Raw genomic sequence first — 25368 nt, forward strand, 5'->3', positions numbered from 1 at the left:
TTTAAATACATCACAAAATATTAAAATATAAAATGACATACAGTCATGGTTAAAATTAATATCAAGTAATAATAACTTATAAATAAATGTACAGCTAATCATCTCAAGACAATCATCATTTCTTTATACATCATTTTCAAGCAGTGTAAGGAAGGTAATCAAACATATATTTTGTAATATATTGTGATTTTATTTTTTTGTATAACAGTATTCTTTAAATGGTATTGGATTACCTCTCTGACACTGCTTTTAAATTGTCTAAATTGTTCTTTAACCAGAAAAACCCTTGTTTCCCCCCTTTTTACCCCTAATTCCTAAACAGTTTGAGCCATAACACCCCCCCCCCCCTTTTCCCCCCAAAGCTAATCCTAACCCTCCCTTTGTAGTATGGAAACTTGTGGAATAATTTCAGAGAGATTTAAACACTTTTAACACAAGTTATTGACTGGAAACTACACAATGCTTATTTGGGCCTCTTTCTTTGGCCCCTAATTCCTAAACCTTTGGGACCATAACCCCCAGAATCAATCCCAACCATTCTTTTGTAGTTATAAACAATGTGTTATAAATTGATTTCTATTTTCTTATACTAAAGTTATTACATGTATCTGGAAACCATCCGTCTTCAAACCACAATGTCGACAACGATGACGACAACAACATGTTACAACCAATTTTTTTAAATTTTTGTGATGGTATAAAAACCAAGCTAAACTGACCAATCTTTTCCCCAATTTTTTTTGTAAGATCTTAGTAAACAGAATTGGTTGACATATACACCTATAAAGTTGAGAATGGAAATGGGGAATGTGTAAAAGACACAACAATATAAAAAAGAAGATGTGGTATGATTGCCAATAAGACAACTATCCACAAAAGACCAAAATGACATTTTAAAACAAGTATAGGTCACCATACGGCCTTTAACAATGAGCAAAGACCATACTGCATGGTCAGCTTTAAAAAGCCCAGATAAGACATTGTAAAACAATTCAAACGAGAAAACTAACGGCCTTATTTATGTAAAAAAAAATGAATGAAAAACAAATATGTAACACATAAACAAACGACAACCACTGAATTACAGGCTCCTGACTTGGGACAGGCAAATACATAAATAATGTGGCGGGGTTAAACATGTTAGAACAACCCCACCATATAACAGACAACAGCAGAAGGCAATCAATTGGTCTTCAGTTCAGCAAGAAACTCCTGCACCTGGAGACCTCCTTCAGCTGGCCCCTAAATAAACAAGAGTGCACATGCTGAAATGTCTTGCCTTCTTTACTAACCATTGATATTATGTTGATAGTCCTAAATATAAAGCTTTATCACAACTGTCACATAAACTTAACATTAACCAAGAAAACTAAAAATTGATAAATGAACCATGAAAATGAGGTCAGTCAGATGAACCATGCCAGGCAGACATTTACAGCTAACAATTCTTCCATACAACAAATATAGTTGACTTATTGCTTATAAATTAAGTAAAACAGACAAAAACAAAAATACTTAACACTCAGTAACGAACCATGAAAATGAGGTCAAGGTCATATAAAACCTGTGCATATGGATCATAAAATATTTCCATAAACCAAATATACTTGTCCTATTGCATATATTATTAGAAAAATAGACCAAAACTCAAAAACTTAACTAGGTAAGTCAGCTAGACATGTTCATCATACAATCATTCCATACACCAAATATAGTAGACTATTGCATACAGTATAAGAAAAACAGACCAAAACACAAAAACTTAACTATAACCACTGAACCATGAAAATGAGGTCAAGGTCAGATGACATCTGTCAGTTGGATATGTACACCTTACGGTCCTTCCATACATGGACTTGAACACCAAAACTTAACCTTGTTCACTGATCCATAAAATGAGGTCTGGGTCAAGTGAAAACTGTCTGACAGGCATGAGGACCTTGCAAGGTACACACATACCAAATATTGTTATCCTATTACTTATAATAAGAGAGAATTTAACATTACAAAATATTTTTACTTTTTTTATGGGTAGTCACTGAACCATGAAACTGAGGTCAAGGACATTGGACATGTGACTGACAGGCACTTGAAGCATCTAAATACAAAGAATGAAGCATCCAGGTCTTCCACTGGATCACTATCCCCATGTCGAGCTTTCTGCAACAAAACTTGCAGGCTCGATAATAAACTAACACCTATGTACACATACATATATTTCTCAGACATCACAACATTTTAACCACTACCTATATTTCCAAATAAATATAAATAATCAGCAAACATTGTTTTTTTTTACATTTGTCATGCCAGTCAGTGCCTTTATATCTTTCTTTACTGTATTAGGTTTTGGTAATTGATGAAGGTTGTTCAGAGTCCTATAGTTGTATACAATGTCATTGGTTGATCTCTGGTGGATAGTTGTCTCATTGGATTAGAGTCCTATAGTTGTATACAATGTCATTGGTTGGTCTCTGGTGGATAGTTGTCTCATTGGATTAGAGTCCTATAGTTGTATACAATGTCATTGGTTGATCTCTGGTGTATACAATGTCATTGGTTGGTCTCTGGTGGATAGTTGTCTCATTGGATTAGAGTCCTATAGTTGTATACAATGTCATTGGTTGGTCTCTGGTGGATAGTTGTCTCATTGGATTAGAGTCCTATAGTTGTATACAATGTCATTGGTTGGTCTCTGGTGGATAGTTGTCTCATTGGATTAGAGTCCTATAGTTGAATACAATGTCATTTGTTGGTCTCTGGTGGATACAATGTCATTGGTTGGTTTCTGGTGGATAGTGGTCTCATTGGATTTAATTCCCAATCTCCTTGTCTTTATTACAAGTCATATATATATCTAATTCTTAGCTGTTTGGTTTAATTTTCAGACTAATTTGTAATGGAGTGGTTCATCAAATCAGCAAAATGGGAAGAGTAGGAGAATATGACATGTTTTAAAATCTTAAAGATCATATACAATTATTTACTGTTGTTTACAAATATTAGTATTTGAGAAAGAATCTTAAATACATTGCTTACAGAAGTTAATATCAAGCCTTTACATTTCTTGTTTTGTTCTAATGTGACTATGGTATTTCTGATATCCTGAAGGAACTCAAGATTCAAGCTGTTCACTGGTTTTCTTTTCATCCTCATTAAAGCTATACCTGGAATAACAAGTGAAACTGCGAGCTACTGCTCACTAGTGATACTCCCGCCGCAAGTGGATAATATTAATATTGTAAAAATATGCAAGTGTTCGGTAAACAGGAAGTTGTCGAGTGATGAATCTGAAAACGCATCACACAGTATAGCTGACTTGTATAAATCCTGAAACCAAATTTCAGAAATCCTTGTATTGTAGTTCCTGAGAAAAATGTGACGAAAATTTTCAACTTGGCTATCATGTGTAAATCATACAAGTGTTCGGTAAACAGGAAGTTGTCAAGTGATCAATCTGAAAACGCATCACACGGTATAGCTGACTTAGATAACCCCTGAAACCAAATTTCAGAAATCCTTGTATTGTAGTTTCTGAGAAAAATGCGAAGAAAAATATTCATGGGACGGATGGACTGACTGACGGACTGACGGAAGGACAGACAGAGGTAAAACAGTATACCCCCCTTTTTAAAGCGGGGGTATAATAACACTGAAAATGTTAGTAATATAGATTGACATCCTTAATATACACACCAATAAGTTTTTTTTTTAATTTCAGCACATACTTTAGTTTATAATAGTAAATATTGGACAATTATTCCATTAATGAATATTTCTTTAAAATGTGTGCGAAAGATATTATAGATTCTACAGAAAATTGAATAACTGATTTTTTGTTTATATGAAGGAATTTCAGAGTAAATCCTAAATTTTCCTCAAAACTAGAAAAAACAATATTATTAAGGGGCCTCGTCGATTGCAGAGTGGTCTAAGTAGTTACTACTGTAATCACTAGCAAGTCAACACTGAGGTTGTGAGTTCGATCCCCAAAAATCAATCAATCATAGTGCTTGACTTTATAAATTCCATCGAGCCTCCTTTGCTATTTGTTTAAAATTTCATGTTTGCTCTCTTTAAAGAAACGTTAATATTATATACCTGTCTGTTCATCTACAGAAACATCTATTGTTGAAGACATCATCCTTTGCCCATACATCCATGTTGTCTTCCTGGGTAGGAATCTTCTCAATATTGATGAGGCTAAAACATTCAAATTGCAGGTTTTTCAATATATGATAATAAAAATGAGGGAAAAAAAGTGAAAACATAAAGAGAGCAGACTTTTAACTAAGAGGCTCTCAAGAGCCTGTATCGCTCACCTGACCCTACTTGGGTTTTTGAAATCATATAAAAAAAGATAAAATTTGGCTACAAAGTTACAAAACTTGGTCAGTACCTCATAAGGAACATTTATGCTATGTTGGGTTTCATTCCATTCTGTGGTTCTCTAAAAGAAGACTTTTGTATGCATTTCCCATAGGGTCCTATGTTGAACTAAACAACACTTGGTCAGCATCTAATGAGAAATATTAATGCTTTGGTTTTTTTCATTCCTTTCAGTGGTTCACTATAAAAAGAAGTAATTTGTATGTATTCCCCATAGGGTCCTATATATATGTTAAACTAAGTCCACCACTTGCGGCCATATTGGATGATGGATCGGCTACAAAGTAACAACACTTGGTCAGCACTTCATAACGAACATTCACGATCGGGACACAGGAGCGCTCTAACAAGGCTTTTGCCGAGATTTGACGATGTGACATCTAAAGAAGAATTTGACAGAGATGAAGTTTCAACCATTTTGGATTTGATCATTGATAAGCAAAGATTTTTGTCAGACTTAAACAATCAAATTATTAGTGAATTATCGGAAGAGGAACTTGAAGTGGAAATTTCTGATTCAGATGAGTATTCTATAACTTTAGAGACAAAAATACGCAAAATGCGTAAATTTCTAGAACCAACCGCCCGTAGCTATTCACTCCCAGTAACAGATAGTTCACTTAACCCCTTAGCTCAGAGTTTTGATGTCAATAGAAACCAAACAGCATCGTTCAATTCGCAACTAATGTACGCTCCTCATATGTCAAACAGCAACAACCAATTTCACAAATTACCAAAGTTAGAACTATCTAAATTCGACGGCAACATTCTTAATTGGCAAGCATTCTGGGAATCTTACGACACAGCAATTCATAGTAATCCCTCATTAACAGACGCCCAGAAATTCAACTATTTGAAAACACTACTCCAAAACGAGGCTTTAACTACAGTTTCCGGTTTTACGCTTACAAATTTAAACTACAGTAAAGCAATAGATTTATTACACCAGCGATTTGGACAGACTCAAAAAATCACGCACACGTACATGCAGACTTTGTTAGCTCTACCCGCACCCGATAGTACAGTACAGTCATGCCGCAGATTTTATGACAAGTCAGAAACGCTCATAAGAGGACTAGAATCACTAGGTCAAAGTCAGGAATCATATGGTGCATTACTTATACCTATTATGCTCAACAAATTACCAAGTAGAATTAAGGAGAATATTACCCGTGAACATGGTTTAAAACAGTGGTCGCTTGATGAACTCAGACAACACTTATTCAATGAGATAAGTATATTAGAAGCCGGACAAAGAGTTAATTTAGAATCAGATGAAACATTGCATAGCACAGTATACCTTGCTAAAACTGACACAAAAAATTACAACAATAACAATAACAGAAAGCCGCAGAGAAGTGAGGTAGCCGTTTACACGCGGAAACCATGTATTTATTGCGGTGAGTCTCATAGCCCTAATACATGCATGAAAATTGTTGACCAAAAAGCCCGTCTAGAAATCCTTAAACAAAAGAAGGCTTGTTTTAATTGTCTTGGCAACCACCGAGTTACAGATTGTAAGTCTAAAGGAACTTGTAAACAATGTGGACGAAAACATCTTCCTGAAATAGCTTCACCGGTACGGATACATACTACCGAGACAACTAACTTACCATACTTGCGCGGATTAAAATTGGCACATCCGCTTTCAGGACATGACGTTTTCTCCGTTAATTTATTGATAGGCGCTGACCATTATTGGGATTTCATTGAAGATAAGATAATTCAATTCAATTCAATTCAAAGTTTTATTGCCATATAAACTTTACAGTTTGTGACATATAACAACAACAAAAACAAATAAAGACAATAACTAAGTAACTCAATATATATACACAAATTCAGGTAAATATTAAAGGGTCCCCTGTCCTCAGTTCCATTGACTTTTTTATAAAGGATCCTAGTTTATTCACTTGTGTTGGTGTTGATGGGTTAAGTATATATATAACTTTGTCATTGTCAGTGAGATTAGCAAATAAATTACTTTCTCTATTAATGCAATCAAAATATGTTAATCTAATAATTGAATTATGAGAACAATTTATTAGGAAATGTTTCTCATCATCTAGTACTTTACATTTTTTGCAAAGTCTCTCTTCGCGAGGAATTTTAAAATGCCTCCCTTTTTCAATTAATAATGAATGGTCACTGATTCTAAGTTTTGTAATTAATTTTCTAAATTCAAAGTTTGGGTTAGAGAGGTAAGGTTTGATCAATAGATTTGGCTCAAGTGCTTTATAAAAATTTAATTTACTTTTATCATCAATAGATGTTAACTTATTTATCAACAGGTTGTTGTAGTATGAGTTTATTTGGGGTTTAATATAGCTTTTAATATTTTTTAATTGTTTTAAATTATCACAGGTTTTTAGTCTATCTATATCAATGTTAGATTCAGAAAGAATATCTTTTGCAAAAGTGAACCATGAATAGGTGCCACTAGAATCCAAAGTTTTAGTTAATTGAAAAGATTCATGTAATAAGGGATTCAAATTTGAGGTGAAAAGCCTTGCTAAATACATAATAGTTTGGGTTTTTATATGACATTCAATAGGCAGTCTTCCCAATTCGTTCCTTGTACCAAAATTTGAGGCACTCTTGTTAGTGCCAAGGGTAAACTTGCAATACCCAAGATGCAAGTTTTCTATTGGAGTCTTGTCAATAAAATTAAATGGGTCCACAATTTTTCCAGAAACCAAAGCTCTTTTTTTAGCTTTGAAATATGTTATATATGAGTCCAAATATGTTATTTCAGAATTATAAGTCAATATAGGTCTCACTAAGGTGTCAAATAAGTTATTTGACACTCTGATAGGAAGGCTGCCAAGAGAATTAGTATATGTTTTAATAGAGAACAAAACCTTTTTTGCCTTTTTTGTTAATTCAGCTGTACTATGACTAAGATTACCATTTGATTTAATCAGCAGACCCAAGTAAGGATATTCTGAAACATTCTCTATTTTTTTGTTTTTATATACAAGTATAGATGTTTCAGGCTTTTGCTTTGTTGTTGAAAAGACCATACTTTTTGTTTTATTTATGTTTAGAGAAAGCTGCCAGTTTTCACAAAACATGGAAACTTTATTTAGACTATTTTGGAGACCCTCCTTAGATTCTGATAGTAAAAGCAGATCATCAGCAAACAGGAGGGAGCCTAGTTTACTATTTATAAGCTCCAGTGGACTTGAGTTGTCATCTTCCAAACCTTTAGTGATATCATTTATAAAAATATTGAACAAAGTAGGACTTAATGAATCCCCTTGTTTCACACCTCTAGTAATGTCAAAATAGTCAGAAATGTGATCTTTATGTTTTAAAGAGGATTTTGTATTTAAATATTGTTGTTTTATTACTCTGTAAAAAGACTTTCCTACTCCCATTTTGTATAATTTATACAGAAGGGCTGTCCTCCATGCAGAGTCAAATGCCTTTCTTAAGTCAATGAAGCATGCATATATTTTTTTGTTATTTTTGTGTATATATTTATTAATTAAAGATTTTAATATGAAAATACTGTCAGCAGTTCTGTGGTTTTCTCTGAAGCCAAATTGACAGTTATTCAGCTGTTTATCCACAACTGTGATTAATCTATTATTGAGTACAGCATTGAATATTTTAGGAAGATTACTGATTAAAGATATACCTCTGTAATTATTGGGATCAGATTTGTCTCCCTTCTTATGAAGTGCAATTATATATGAGTCCTTTCATGATTTTGGGTAAATACCCGTTTTTAGAATTAAATTAAATATTTTAACAATTGACTTAATTATTACTTGATTTGAGGTTTTAATTATTTCATTTATAATTCTATCTGGTCCAGCAGACTTTTGAAGTTTTAGTCCCCTGATTACCTTATTTACTTCTGAACAAGATATTGGAGCATCTGTTTCAGCTTTGAAGTCTATATTATTTTCTAATAGCTTTAACTGTGATTCAATGTCTATCATAAAAGCATTATTTATAGATGAAGGTTTACCTTGATCTTGAAAATGTTTTATTAAAACTTCTTCATCTTTTAATACCTCTGGTATTTCATCTTTTTCTGTTTTATTCTTAAGAGATTTTAAAATTTTCCAATATTCCTTTGGATTTTGATTGATATATTCACTTAAACAATTATAAAGTTTTTGTTTATATTCATACTTTTTGTGTTTAACCATTTTCTTCAAGTTTTTTTTTTAACTCAAAAAACTTTTGCTTTAAACTATTATTATTTGGATTATTTCTTATTTTGTTTCCTATTTTATTTATTTGACGCTTGGTTTCATATATAACATTTTCTGACCAAAATTGTTTAAATTTCCTTTTCTTCCTCCTTTTAGTTTTTGGAGTTGCTTTACAAGAAAGGCTTGAAATATTATCTAAAATTTTTGTCAATTTTTCTGTAGCCTCATCAACACCAACCTGATTTTCCTCGTAATTAACCATTTCAAACTCTATTATCTCATTCTTTACATTTTCAGTCAATAAAGCATCAATAAGTTTAAGTTTAGAATTTTCTGTCCATTTATATGATTTAATCCAGTGCCAACCTTTTTCCTCAAGGCCAATTTCTTTATCTATATTTATAGAGCACTTCATATATAAAGTAATTTGAACATGATCTGATAGGTAAGTAAAATCGTTTGTTTTAAAATATTTGACTGAGGACAGGAGACTCTCGCTAACAACAGCATAATCAACAGTACTAAATCCACTGCTTGACATATATGTATAATATCCCAATGAGTCACCTAAAAATCGACCATTGAGTAAACGCAGCCTTGAAGACAAACACAAGTCTAATAACTTTGTACCAACTGTATTTACAGAAGTATCTTGATTGTTTCTATTAATTTCTGAATCAGTAATATAATTTTCAGGGAGTAAATCAAAACCATCAAAATTATTGATGTGATCAGAATCATTTACAATATAGTCAGCTCTTTGGCCAGTTCGAGCATTTAGATCTCCAATTAATACAATCTGTCCATTCATGGAGAAAGATGATATCTCATTTTCTAAAAAATCTAAGTCATTATCATAGTGAGATGATGAAAAGGGGGGTATATAAAGAGCGCACAGATAAATATCATGTACAAATCCAAAAAAGTTCTTATTCAACTTAAGCCATAGTCTATTTGGTGAGGTTGTTGCTTCTTTTAAATATGTAATGCCTTTAAAGTATGGCTTTTTTATAGTAACAATAATGCCCCCACTATACCTTCTTGTTTTTTTCTTTTTTTACGGGACTTAGAAATAATACAATGGCCTTCCAATTTAAATTCTTTAGATTCTCCCTTCCAGGTTTCTAAAAGTATGTTTATGTCACCTTTTAAATTCTCAATAAACAATTCATCTTCAAGTTTGTCTCCAAGGCCATGAACATTCCATGAGGATATAGATAAATTTTTATAACAATTTGACATTTGAGCATATAAATCTTTCTTATTTTGTTGTAAACCTGAAAACCTCAATATTCACAATATAAAGTTCAAATGATATTACCTTGTATATGGTCTATGGGAGGTAACTCTATTCTTTAAATTCAGAAAAATCAATATTTTAAGCCCTTGCATATATACTAGTATTTACCAATTATATTAAAATCAATACCAAAGACAATTTAATGTAATAAACAAATTTATATTTATATTGTTGTATATATCAGTGCAAAAACCTATTTGTCATATAATTTTATTTTATTTCTAGTCACACTTTGAACATATAAAAAAAGAAATTAAAAAATAAAAATAAAAAAGCTTTTCTTTTGAATTTATTTTACATGTACACCTCCCATTTGTGTTTTAGTTCTATATATAGAAAATCAGTTTGTAACAGGACATATGAAAATTCCATAAGGCGGTAAACATATACCAGTAAGCAATATATCAATAAACTATACATTTTTCTTCTAATGATTCATACATATTTTCCATTGACATAAAAAATCAGTTTGTAATCAGAACATATGAAAAGTACATATGGCGGTAAACATATACCGGTAAGCAATATATCAATAAACTATACATTTTTCTTCTAATTATTCATACATATTTATCACTGACATAAAAAAATCAGTTTGTAATCAAAACATATAAAAAGTACATATGGCGGTAAACATATACCGGTTATATATCAATAGACTAGATTTTTCTTCTAAACATTCAGACATATTACCACTGACCCGTTCTCATTTCCTGTAACATGAGCTCCATCATATTTACAATTTTATTTCTGCCATTCATAGCACTTTCACTCCCTACATGTATAGGGTTATTAAAATGAGATTTCTGCTCAAAAGCTTGATGATCTCTCTGCTTTCTGTTTGTTATTGAATTTGGCATTTGATAATTAGGTGTACCATTGTTTCTTACATGATTTGTTTTTGTGTTATATTCATTGTTTTCCCATAACTTTACATTTAGTAGTGTATTGAGTACTCTTTTAATGGACATAACCATAATTGGAATGCCATGACCTTTAATATGTATTCCATCTACAAAATAATCAGGCTGAATGAAATCATACCTTACAAAATGTAAATCTAAATCTTTACATAATTTATACAATTGAACATTAAAAATAAGGCGGTGTTCATTGAAAAACTTAGCATAATATCTGTCACTCAAAAAACGTGGCAGTATTTCACCAAAAGTGATTGTTGCATCTGGGTTATATCTTTGTGTCACTCTGACTAGTTCTTCTACTTCTTCGATAACCTCGTCCGGTGTTTTCTGTTCTATATCATTGGAGCCTATTTGGAACATTATATGTTTTGCTTTATCTCTAAACGATTTGATATACTGAATTGCTCCAAACACTGTTTTGTCGTGTAGAGTGGTAACTTTAACTTTTCTATTTTTGTACAATCTTTTGCCGTCAATGTCTTTGATAATCGAAGAGCCTATCATCAATAAATCATAGGTATCCCTGTGGTGGCTGTTTTCCTTCCTTAAAGTTGGATTTCTCACACCAGCATAAGATTTTATATTATTATTGCTTCTGTCGGGCTCATTTTTCTCACTGTTTTTCTTTTCAGATATTCTTTCGGTTTGTGTGTGATTATCTTCTTCGGCACTTTCTACATGTAGTTTTGTATCCTTGGTTTTCGTCTCTGCATGGTAGGTTTGGTCCTCTACACGTTTTTCTGCTTCTTTTTCAATTGTATGTTGCAATTCTTTTATGATAATACGAGGCAATGGTCCTACTGCAGTCAAGTCAAGAATAGGGTATTTGCTATCCGGCCCGACACAGAAATCAACAGAAGGAACTACTTCAATGATGAACATTTTAATTGGACACAAAGAAGAGGAATATGATTTAGAAAACTTCTGGAAAATCGAGTCATTAGGAATAACACCTCAGAATAAGGATAAATCAAACGCAGAATATTTGGAAAACTTCATATCTACAAATATATCGTACGATGCCAATACTTGTAAATACACAGCAAAACTTCCATGGAAAGACGACCATGAACCACTTCCGTCCAACATCGATATAGCTAGACGCAGAACAGAAAATGTAGTACAAAGACTCAGCAACGATCCGTTTTTACTTAGAAAATATGGTGAGATTATATAAAACGACCAGGAAAAGAGAGGTTTTATTGAACGCATAGACAACCCAACAACAAGCACAGAACATGCGCATTATATCCCTCACCATTCAGTCAAGAAAGATTCAGCAACGACACCCATCCGTATTGTTTATGACTGTAGCTGTCGTCGATCACAAGACATGCCTAGTCTGAATGATTGTTTGCGGAAAGAACCCCCGATCTTAAATGACATATCAACACTTTTGATGCGATTTAGAGAGAATAGATATGCTGTTGTCACCGATATAGAGAAGGCGTTTCTTCAAATCACGCTAGACGAGAAAGACAGAGATATGACGAGATTTTTCTGGCTAAAGGACTCAACAGACCCTACATCAAAGTTGATTACTTACCGCTTTAAAGCTATCCTATTCGGCACAACGTGTTCACCTTTTATATTGAATGCGACCTTATTAAAGCATTTACGTGAACAGTCTAGTCATACATCTGAAACACTCATAGATGGATTATACGTAGACAACATAATTGCAGGCTTCGACAACACAACTGAACTATTGAAGTTTTATGAAGAGTCAAGAACACTGATGACCAAAGGTGGATTCAACTTACGTTCATGGGCATCGAATTGTACAGCACTTAACGATTTAGCTACATCTCAAAACGTTAAACGTATTAAAGTTTTAGGATTACGATGGAACACCAAAGATGACCGTGTTAGTTTTGGATTCCAACCATTGTCTATGCTACCAGATTATCAAATCACAAAACGAGAAATACTAAGAAGATCGTCAAAAATCTACGACCCACTTGGAATTCTAAGCCCAGTTACAGTGCGTAGCAAGATACTATTGCAGGATTTATGGACACAGAAACTAGGGTGGGACGAACAAATACCTGATGCAATTAGACCGCAGTGGCATTCTATCGATCAAGACTTGAAAAAATGCACAGAGATTGAATTTTCGAGACGTTACTTTGAAAATATGGACACTGCCGATGAACATACCTTACATGTATTTACTGATGCAAGCGCAGTAGCGTACGGCGCTTGTGTGTACTTAGTAAAAGGGGAAGAGTCTAACTTTGTCATGGCTAAAAATAGAGTGGCACCTTTGAAAAAGTTGACTATACCACAACTTGAACTTATGGCAGCATTAGTCGGAGGACGGTTAACGTCACATATAATGTCAAGTTTACGGAACGTTAAAAAGTGTGTACTATGGAGCGACAGTCAAATTATTTTACACTGGATATCTTCAAGGAAGCAACTTAAAACCTTTATAGCAAACAGAGTTATCGAAATCAAAGAGCTCACATGTGAACATAGCTGGAAATATTGCCCTACAGAACACAACCCTGCTGATTTATTATCACGTGGTTTATCGTATGAACAATTGAAAAATAACAAACTATGGATGCATGGTCCGGACTGGTTAACAAACGAGAAACAATGGCCGAATGAATTTCAAATCGACAATAAAGTGATGACCACAACTTGTAAGGACTATGAGAATCAAGAAACGCAAGATGACATTATACGGACGAAGAACAACGTATTGAACATAATCAACGTTGATAGATACCATTCATTCAACAAAACCGCGCGTATCTTAGGTTACGTACAGAAATTCATAGATAACTGCCGTAATACAGCTCCTAATACTAGAAGACTGACCACAACATATCTAACACCACATGATATACATAATGCAACAATGAAGTTAATTAAAGCTGTGCAACACGAAAGATACAGTGACGTTTTTGAAAGCTTATGTACAAAGTCAACGCATAGTTTGATACGTCAATTACGTTTGTATCTGGACAAAGACGGATTAATACGATGTGGTGGACGCATTAATAACGCACCACTTCCAGAGAATGCAAAATTCCCGTATTTAATACCAACAAAGCATAGATTAACAAAACTACTTATAAATGATATTCACATTGAAAATTTACATTCCGGCATAGGAGCTACCGTAACTTATTTGAGGCAAAAATATTGGATACCTTCAGCACGACAAGAAGTTGGATGCGTAATTCGAAAATGCGTTAGTTGTCGAAAAGTAACAGGAGTTGCATACAAAGCACCAGATCCTCCACCTCTACCAAAAGATAGATTATCGTCCGAAGAACCATTTACTATATCAGGCGTCGATTTCAGTGGTGCGCTTAACATCAAAGGAGACGATGGACTACTTCGAAAAGTGTATATATGTTTGTTTACATGTGCCAATACTCGAGCTATTCATCTTGAAATAGTTCCAGATATGACTGAAAAATCGTTCATGCTAGCTTTTCGTAGATTCATAAGCAGGAAATCGAAACCAAGAGTTATGATATCGGACAATGCTACAACATTTGTTGCCGCCGTGGAGGAAATACGAAAGTTAACAAACTCTAAATCTTTACATGACAAATTGTGCCAATTTGGAACCACATGGAAATTCATACCAAAACGTGCTCCATGGTACGGCGGATTTTGGGAAAGACTGGTTGGACTAACTAAAAATTGTCTAAAAAAGATTCTTGGACGCGCATGTATAGATTAACCTCTGTTACAGACATTAGTGGTGGAAATTGAAGCTAACCTTAACAATAGACCGCTTACCTATATATCGTCATGTCGTCGGACATTGCCGATCCAGAGCCGCTTACCCCGTCGCATCTATTGTATGGAAGACAAATTAAATCTTTCCCGTATCCGTTATATACAGATGAAACAGACAGTTATAGTGCCGATTTAACAACCAATCACGAAACTATGAATGATCAAGCGAAAAGGAGATTCCGTCTTATTGAACAATTTTTAGCAAGATGGAAACACGAGTATTTGACCTCCTTACGTGAATTTCACCGAGTGTCTGGAAATAACAATCAAAGTGTAAAACAAGGAGATGTAGTCCAGATATATGATGATAATTCTCCACGTACGACGTGGAAACTCGGTGTAATTGAAGAACTTACATACGGAAACGATAACCTTGTGCGATCTGCGACGGTCCGAACATCTAACTCTAAACTAAACAGACCAATTGTCAAGTTATATCCTTTGGAGATTTGTGAATCCGACTCAATTACTACACAGACGCAAAGATATCAGCGAAGAGCCAAGACAGATGCCGTAGAGAAAATCAGAGAGTGTTTAAAGTGACATTTTTCAATTATATTCAAGTGAAGTGACAGTTAATTTAAATTATTTAATTTATATGAGACATTAATTTTAGAAGAAATATTTCATTTCATTTATTCGTAAAAGTTCATTCTGTTCTAGAACAATTCATTTAATTTATTCCGTATATTTGAGACACTTTCTGCGGCCCCGGAGAATGTTGAGAAACCCACGAACTTTAACGTGACGTCCTGCGGACGTCGGTAAGGAACTTTAATTGTAACGTCATTCTTTTGTTGTTGTTACTTTATACATGAATGTGGCTACTGCAATACAAAAATACACCTTAGAACTTTTGTTTCCTTCACGATACCATGTTTGGTTTCGTTCCATTCAGTGGTTCTCTAGAAGAACATTTGAAGAAGTTAAAGAAAGTAAAATGTTAACAACGATGACTGACGGCGAATGCCAAGTGATGAGAAAAGCTAACTAGAGGCTCTAAAGAGCCTGTGTCGCTCACCTTGGTCTATGTGAATATTTAACAAAGGAAGCAGATGGATTCAAGACAAAATTATGTTTTGGTGATGGTGATATGTTTGTACATCTTACTTTACTGAACATTCTTGCTGCTTACAATTATCACTATCTATAATCAACTTGGCCCAGTAGTTTCTGTGGAAAATGTTACCGGTAGTAAAAATTTACAAATTTTATGAAAATTGTTTAAAATTGACTATAGAGGACAATAACTTACTTTGCTGAACATTATTGCTGTTTACAGTTTATCTCTATCTATAATAATATTCAAGATAACAACCAAAAACAGCAAAATTTCCTTAAAATTACCAATTCAGGGACAGCAAAATTTAATTAAATTAAATTTCAGGGCAGATAGATCTTGACCTGATAAACAATTTTACCATGTCAGATTTGCTCTAAATGCTTTGGTTTTTGAGTTATAAGCCACAAGCTGCATTTCGCCCCTATGTTCTATTTTTAGCCATGGCGGCCATCTTGGTTGGTTTGGCGGGTCAAGCCACACATTTTTTAAACTAGATACCCCAGGGATGATTGTGGCCAAGTTTGGATTAATTTGGCCCAGCAGTTTCAGAGGAGAAGATTTTTGTAAAAGATATAAAAAAATTACGAAAAATAATTAAAAATTGACTTTAAATGGCAATAACTCCTAAAAGGGTCAACTGACCATTTTGGTCATGTTGACTTATTTGTAAATCTTACTTTGCTGAACCTTACTGCTGTTTACAGTTTATCTCTATCTGTAATAATATTCAAGTTATTAACCAAAAACAGCAAAATTTCCTTAAAATTACCAATTCAGGGACAGCAACCCAACAACGGGTTCTCTGATTCATCTGAAAATTTCAGGGCAGATAGATTATGACCTACTTAACAATTTTACCCCCATGTCAGATTTGCTGTAAATGCTTTGGTTTTTGAGTTATAAGCAAAAAACTGCGTTTTACCCCTATGTTCTATTTTTAGCCATGGCGGCCATCTTGGTTAGTTTGGCGGGTCACGCCACACATTTTTTAAACGAGATACCCCAAAGATGATTGCGGCCAATTTTGGATTAATTTGGCCCTGTAGTTCAGAGAAGAAGATTTTTGTAAAAGATTACTAAGATATACGAAAAATTGTTAAAAATTGACTTTAAAGGGCAATAACTCCTAAAGGGGTCAACTGACCATTTTGGTCATGTTGACTTATTTGTATATCTTACTTTGCTGAACATTATTGCTGTTTACAGTTTATCTCTATCTATAACAATATTCAAGATAATAACCAAAAACAGCAAAATTTCCCTAAAATTACCAATTCAGGGGCAGCAACCTAATAACGGATTGTCTGATTCATCTGAAAATTTCAGGGCAGATAGATCTTGACCTGATAAACATTTTTTCCCTGTCAGATTTGCTCTAAATGCTTTGGTTTTTGAGTTATAAGCCAAAAACTGCATTTTACCCCTATGTTCTATTTTTAGCCATGGCGGCCATCTTGGTTAGTTTGGCGGGTCACGCCACACATTTTTTTAAACTAGATACCCCAATGATGAATGTAGCCAAGTTTGGTCCAATTTGGCCTAGTAGTTTCAGAGGAGAAGATTTTTGTAAAAGTTAACGACGACAACGACCATGGACAACGGATGCCAAGTGATGAGAAAAGCTCACTTGGCCCTTCGGGCCATGTGAGCTAAAAAGAGGAACTACATCCATTTCATTTGAACTATGATTGATAGTTGTGTCATTGGCAATCATATCACATCTCATTATTTTTATAACGAAATCTTGCACTGTCATAAATTGCAAAATAAACTTGATGTAAATAAATAAAAAAAAAATCTCTATTGACCATATTAGATAATTTAGCGATCAAAATTCCATGTCAGAATCAGTGTGTTTTGCTAATCCAGTAAGTTCAGAGTACATTTTTTTTTGGCATGCTAAATGCTTATGCATTTTCCTTTGAATAAAGGAGTAGGTTTACTAACTAGTAAAAATGGCCCCATCCTAAACAATGAACATTTCTATTGTGACTAAATAGACAGTTTAGTTCTTTAATGGCTACCTTGTTGTACAAGTTTTGGACTCAATAGCGTAGCTATAATTGACACCCCGATATTCCAACAGTCCAGTAGTCCAACAGTCAGATAGTCTGACAATCTGACAGTCCGTGCATCTGACAGTCCGATGGTCCGACACAAAGCCTTGCTGCTGCAAAGGATGATTGTCTTCTTATAAGCTTATTTACATACTGCTGAAACGCGAGCAGTGATTAAAATTTAAAAATTGGAATGCATTGTAATGGGATATAAATTAAATCCCATCTTGTCTGAACAATTAATATAAGATTCCTTATATCATCATGTTGATGTTGATAGCGAGAATGTCTGTTTACATACATTTTTTACATACGCAAGCGCATACATGTAACCAGGAACATTATATATTGTTAGATATACTGTTCCAAGATGTAATGTTTAATCTGGTTGAATGTGATATGTCACATGTATTAGATGTATGTTTTTATATCTGAGGGGTTTCAGTCAAGATGCAGTAACACTTTCAGAAGGGTTTCATAGTTAATGACTTGGAATAAAATCTTAACTTAAATTGTGTCTGTTTATAACACCTTATCATTGCTTTAGCTTGTATGGCAATATAAACCACTGTCCTAAATGTATCTAGTCTTTCTTTTTTGTTACTGATTGCCAAAACCTGAACTCTTTGATGGTAAAGGATAACACTTCTATGTAAATTATTATAGGGACCTGAACATCCTAGTCGTAGAATCATCACGACATGACACCAATTGTGTGAAAAAAATTGGAACTAAGATGGTCAATGACATGAAGAAAGTACCTATTCACACACAGCAGACAAAGCAGATAGTGGTTAAGAACTTTAAAAGACCTATGGCTGCAGAAGAGTTTTAAAAATGACAACACAAAATAAGAAAGGCAAAAATAAAAATTAAGTTTTGGCTAGTATATTAATTGGGCAGTAATAGTATTGCTATAAATATTTTATCATTGTTTTCATAATAAACAAAATCAAACATATCGGGTGCAAACTGACTTTTGGTAAGAATGTGTAGGGTGTGAAAGTGAAAGGGGGCGAACTTGAACATGTTGAATTGGAGTGAACATTTTTTGGGTGAACAGACCTGGATTCAGTTCATTTCCGGTTGGGCCATGGAAAATTAATAGTTGGTTTCTCATAACATGAGAAAGTTTTAAAGACCTGGCAGCCAGTTTTTTATTTTTTATTTTTGTAACCAAAAATTATTTTTTATCTATACTCATTCTATAGCTATATGTTTTGTTTCTGTAGCAGAACTATAATCTTGCATATTTCCAACACTTTAAGTTGTCTCAGCAAAAATTAAATGACCCGGTAAAAAAATGACCCGGCCTAATAAATGGTATAGGATTATTGCGGTCCTGTACAAGACATCATACTGACTGATTTGTTAATTTTCTGTTTGAAAAAATATAACAATTTACAAACGTTCCATGTCTATATAGGCAAACTTTTCAGAGCGTGCGTCGGATTAAAGAGTATAAATTATATCAGAGACATATATATATGACCAAAATAGGTCTCCCACAAGGATCAGTTATAGCTCCACTTCTTTTTAATATCTTTATCAAAGACATCTTTGCTAACCTATCATGTAAAAAGTGTAAATTTGCTGATGATGGTACAGTATGGATAAATGGAAAGAACTTGAATGACATGGAGAAACTGGTACAAAAGGATCTTAACATAATCCAGGATTGGACCAAAAAATGGAGAATTAATTTGAGTATTGAGAAAACAGAATATTGTATATTTTCAAGGCATGGACCAATAAAGAAAATGAATTTACAACTAGAAGTTAAATTGCTAAAATATAACTGTAATCCAAAAATATTAGGAGTCACGTTAGATGAAAAACTATCATTTCTCAAACACATCGAAAATGTGGAACAAAAGGCACATAAAGCAATTAGCCTACTTAGAATGATCAAAGGAGTTGCAAAAGTTTCTACAAAAACTCTACTTCAAATTTACCAAAGTATTGTCCTTTCCACCTTAGAATATGCAAGTAGTGTTTGGCAGTCCTGTGAAACCAATATAACAGACAAACTGAACAAAATTCAACGAAAGGGATTAGTTATATGCCTTAATGTTACCCCAACATCAAGTGTAGAGACTTTGGAAGTAGTTTCTGGAATCCTACCAATACATCTGCGTAGAGTAGAAATTGCAACTGGTACACTTGCAAAAATTAACTCGTATGATATCTCCATTCCAATAAAACAAATCCTGGATGATTGGAAAACAATTGACATCCCTGAAAAATATGTATCTCCAGTGGGAAAAATGATTCTTCAGGCAGAAGACATGAAGGTATGTACAGGTGTTGATGTAAATGGTATAGAAGCAGAATTTCAGTTTAATGGGTTACAAAGATATATTGAATCTCCTCCAGATTATTGGAAAAACCTTGGAAATTCCAAATCAAGATCAACAGACCAAAAAAATGTTGGAAAACACATAATAATGGAAAAACTAAGTCATCTTCCAGCAAACTCATGTATAGCATTTACTGATGGGTCCTGTCTTGGTAGTCCTGGCCCTGTAGGAGCAGGTGCTGTCATTTTTCCATCAAATAATCAACCACAAATTGAAATTAGTAAAGCTGTATCCAAAAAAGGATCAATACTACTCGGAGAACTGATCACCATTAAACTTGTTGTTGACCACTTTTTAATATCAGAAAACAGACAAAACACAGACTCAATTACACTTTTTTCAGATAGTCAGACCTCAATTGGAATTTTAACTTTAAACTGGAAATCAGAAAATTACATCAAAGTCATAAGAGAAATTAAGAAAAACATGAAAGCATTAAAGATGAATGGAATTCCATTAAATTTTGAATGGACACCTGGTCATGCTGATATCCAAGGAAATGACATTGCTGATTCACTGGCCAAAAAAGGAGCTAAAGAAGCTGAAAAAATAGAAGAACCATCAGAAGTAACCAGGCAGGATATAAAACGTTCAGCAAGAGAAAGTGTTTTAAGAAAATGGCAGAACCAATGGGAATCAAGTCAACGTGGCATAAATTATTATAACTATCATCAAAAAGTTTGTCAAAAAATACCAAAAGATTTACCATCCAAATGGTCGTTTTCAATTATTACTAGTTTGAGAACAGGTTATTGTGATCTAAATGATTATAAATCTAAAATCATACCATCATCAGACAAAAACTGTTCCTGTGGAGAGCCAGAAACTGTAGAACACTACCTTTTACATTGTTCTAACTATGAGGAGGCTAGAGAGAGGATGAGAACATCTATTTACTTTATAACAGGAAATACGCATGGATTTAGACACCTTACTAGGAATTGATGAAGAAGACATTAATAGAGACAATCGAAATGAGATATTGTGCCATCTGGAAAATTATTTAACGGAGTCTGGTAGATTCAAAAACACTATACAGCAAAAAACACTATAATTCTAAATCAAAATTAAGTCAAAATTTTTTAAGCAGCAGCCACCATTTCAATTAAGTACATGAGTGAAAATTACATATGTGAAGAAACTACAAAAGAGGAAATTACGTACACAAGTGTTTACAGTGTCATTTGGGACACTTACTAAAGACTAAAGACCTATATTATCATATTTGATATTATTATTTTAAGAATGCACAACTTAAGTTTTAGTTATTTCAACAAATAGTTTTGACTCAATTTTTAAATTATAGTGTCAGGTGTGTTCTGATTGTTGATGTCTAATAGCGGTCACTGATTGATTGTTGACAATAACTGATCAAATGTATCTATCAGGCTCAGCATGATCAGGGTAAATCAAAAACACTTAGAGCCTGTGTTAATGTCTCATTGAAGTTTACCCTTTTATTTGTGTTGGGGCCTTTTTAAACATATTTGCAACTGAAAAGAATTTCTGAAGTACAATCTTTGAACTTACCCATTATTTGTATGTCTGGTACCTGTAAGAAAGGTTCCAGTAGAAGTGTGTGATAATATATTTCTCGGTATGGGAATTTTACTAAGTTTCCGGAGACGCCAAATGAATAATGGGTCATCATTCCTTGTGAATTATTTATTATGTCCCATTATGGAAAGTAAAATTGGGGGTTTTCTCTGAGTCGTTTAAATCACTCGAAACTAGGTAGTGCTTGAAGTGATAGATAAGATAAGATAAGATAAGATAATTTTATTAACCAATCAAGGTGCCCAAAATTTGAGCGGAGTATACAATCAAATGAATGAATTACAAAATAAAGCACAGAAAATGATTAGAATGATTAAAGTACATTAAGACAAAAAACATAATAAAAAAACACATTAATACACATTTACACTAATTAACCTGATCTAAACCAAGTTTAGATAGTATTATAAATAGATATGTATTATAAATATAAAAAACATGTATTATAAATATAAAAAAAACTATGATATTTCAATGATAAACTTTGAAAAAAATAATAATAATATCTGCATCATTTACACAAGCGCCTGTGCTTTACGTCCAGGTAGTATACATGGAAAATATATTGCCTCATTTGGGGTATGGATTACTCGAATTAGTCGGGTTAGTGTATGGGGTACATAAAAATTACAGCGGAAACTGGGTCAAATCGCGTAGAAGCGTGACGTCAATACCGTGCTAGTTGACCGTGACACGGAAACGTTATTTCATGCATAAAAAGCAGAGAAACAAGGTCTACAGAAGGACATGTATGGACACAGTGTTAAATCTAACTTAAATTAAAGAAACAATTGCTGTAATTTAACAGCGGAGTCTTGACACTTCCGATAGCAAATAATCTAGCCAGTTGCGTCAGTATATGTATACTGACATGTCTCTGGTATATATGTTAGGGAAAAAAAGGTGCATTGTAATTGTTTTGCTAAACAAGTTCTATCTGAATTTCGATTACATAACAAGTTCTATGCAAATCAAAATTCATTACATTTTCAACATATACTGTTCAAGTTTTTTTTTCAAGTTTTATATACATTTTTTCATATCATGAGTCTAAAGTCTAGAATAAAAGTATTCATCTATCACTCGTACTATAATATTTCCCTTTGGAAATCAGATCAAGATTTTATCAACCGTTACCAAGGAGTAAACAAATCTTTGCCGTAACCGGCAATTCTCTGAGCCAAATCTTTATCAATTTCTCCTGGTATTCCTTTAAATAATGTAATATCGTGGAAATACCACAGCCATGTGTAAACTATACCATATATACAGAAACTGAGACTATGACCTTTCGTAACGCCATGCTTCTCTATTGAATAGCTTAATTACCACTGTCATACAAGTCACCGAGAGGTTTAGCTAGTTATAAAACCAGGTTTAATCCATCATTTTCTACATAAGAAAATGCCTGTACCAAGTCAGGAAAATGAGAGTTGTTATTCGTTCGTCTGATGTGTTTGGGCTTTTGGTTTTGCCATTTGATTGGGGACTTTCCGTTTCATGTGAATTTTCCTCACATTCAGTCGGTATTTTTGTGATTTTACTTTTTTCCAGACTACTTTATGAAATTGAGAACTGATAAGACAAAGTTGACTATGGTTCAGTGTTAAAATGAAATATACGAAAGCGGGTTAAAATTTGAACAAAACAGTCATTACTAATGATGAACTGCTGTTATAAAATAATACTCGGAAGAATCCATCAGAACGTTTGTACTTGGAAAACCTTAATTCACAACTTCCTCATGTTAAGGTCAAGTTTCAGTATATGGGTTTTGTCACCGATTTCAATAAAAAATTCATACAACTTTGGCTCGATTAACTACAGCTGAAAATCGAAAAAAAATGCCTTTAGCTCATTAATCATTTGAAATATTACTGGTCAACAGCATATGTAGTTTTTTAAGAAAAATCTACGGAGAAGAATCGATATTTGATCATTTTAAGACAAATTTTAGACATTTTTTTCACAGATTTTATGTTTATTTTATATACAAATGTTCATCCATTTTGAAAGAATTCAATTAGTATATTTCAAATAAATGAGATAAATGCATTATTTGTTTCGATATTCTGGCAGTTGTATGACAAAAATTGAGCACAATCTGCGACATAGCCCATCTACATGTTTACTGTCCCTTTACTTTAAAACAACAAGGAACGGGGTTAACTATCAAATACCAATGTTTGAATGAAGCACTGAAATATCTGTTATAAGACCACGATACTGAAGAGACTCAGAGACTCATTTTATAGTCAGTTAAAAAGGAATTTTAATAATATGCATTAAGCACCAAAGATGATTAAAGGGAAGACCCTACTTTTACTTAATGCAGATGAGTAAAACTCATAAATTTTTGAATATACATGTACTTTAAAAACATATGTTTACAGATTCTATGTCCAGCCAGCTCGGTAGCAAAAATTATCACTGTGTGGCCAGATCAACTATAGAATGAAGTTCTTCATAAGATCAGTACAGGCTTAACAGAGTATCAAAATTTAGTCTAAAGTCAAAGTCAAACTTTACCTTAAATTCTTAGTATATTTTTTCTTCTTATAGAATGCATTGGGGACCTCATGCAGATTCATTATAAATTTGTTATTAGAAATGTCATGAAATATTGAAAGTTCAGACATGATTTAAATATATTTTGCATCAATTCCTCCCTTTTTTAAGATAAATAATAATGGGTGTCACATATAGATAAAAAATGAACTTCATCTTCAGCATCACCTGACGGGGGCCTAACCGTTTATAAATTAAGGTGTGGGGGAAATCTGCGGTTTCAAAATTAATCAAATCATCAAATAAAATAAAATAATGTTATTGGTGTAAATTCCTATACAGAAATAATACTAGCCGACATTTACAAAATACAAATACAAAAATAAACAACAAAAAAACAACAACAAAAACAACATATTTTCTCAATGAGGAGAGATACATATTTTATATTTACATTGCGTGGAGGTGTTATCCATACAATATTATTAATGCAAGCTATCACAATCAGCTTTAATAGCTCTTAACAACATTATGTTGCTTTAAATTAATGTTCAAAACATACATATCGCTTATTCTAGCTACACTTACACAAGGACTTATATATACGTCCCTGACTTACAGTACTAATGTCCGTATCATTACTTTTCAAAATGAAACTAAACTTATCTAAAATATGTTTTTGTCATCTGTTTGACCTGAGACTACTATATGTGACAATATGATAGGCGAAAAATATATATATAAATATATATAAAATATATTTATATTTATATTGATGATTATATATTCTTAAAATGTTTATTAAATTGAATATAATAAATACAGGGGAATATCTATTAAGAAAATCGTGACCTTGTAAAAGGTTGTTCAATTGACCGCTACTGCATATGAAATATTTACATGCAGATCATGAGGTGACATGTAACAATTAGTTAAACACTGGACATACATGTATTGCATACCATGTGAAGACATGTAGCAATAACAATTAGTTAAAACACTGGACATGCATGTATTCTTTGACCATTAATTTCCAGGTTGGCCAAAACATGTCAATTTGAGTCAACTTAATAGATATTCATCCCTGTATCTTTTAATTTAAGACTATAATGGTCAATTAATAGAAACCTTGACACTGTTTATATTCTGTTTATATATACTTGTGTATTGGACTGTATAAAGGTCTATAAAGGAGACCGTCCGTTATGGACACTGGTCCAGACGGGCTTCAATAAACTACTATTCCAAATAACCATGTGTTGTGTTACATATATGTG

At 33.2% G+C, this 25368-nt stretch overlaps 1 protein-coding gene across 1 annotated transcript in view; it reads right to left on the reverse strand.

Moving 5' to 3' along the window:
- The window catches only part of LOC134725834 (enoyl-CoA delta isomerase 1, mitochondrial-like), a 40503-nt gene extending 18800 nt beyond the window's left edge, over positions 1-21703 (reverse strand). The window contains exons 1-3 of the mRNA XM_063590050.1: positions 21557-21703; positions 4102-4203; positions 3040-3167 (exon numbers count right to left, since the gene is read on the reverse strand). Of these exons, the coding sequence (XP_063446120.1) occupies positions 3040-3167; positions 4102-4203; positions 21557-21677 (351 nt within the window). The 5' untranslated portion in view covers positions 21678-21703. The remainder of the gene's footprint in view (positions 1-3039; positions 3168-4101; positions 4204-21556) is intronic.
- Positions 21704-25368: the final 3665 nt, after the last annotated feature.

The sequence above is a fragment of the Mytilus trossulus genome, chromosome 7, assembly GCF_036588685.1.
Source record: "Mytilus trossulus isolate FHL-02 chromosome 7, PNRI_Mtr1.1.1.hap1, whole genome shotgun sequence".
Classification (NCBI taxonomy): Eukaryota; Metazoa; Mollusca; class Bivalvia; order Mytilida; family Mytilidae; genus Mytilus; species Mytilus trossulus.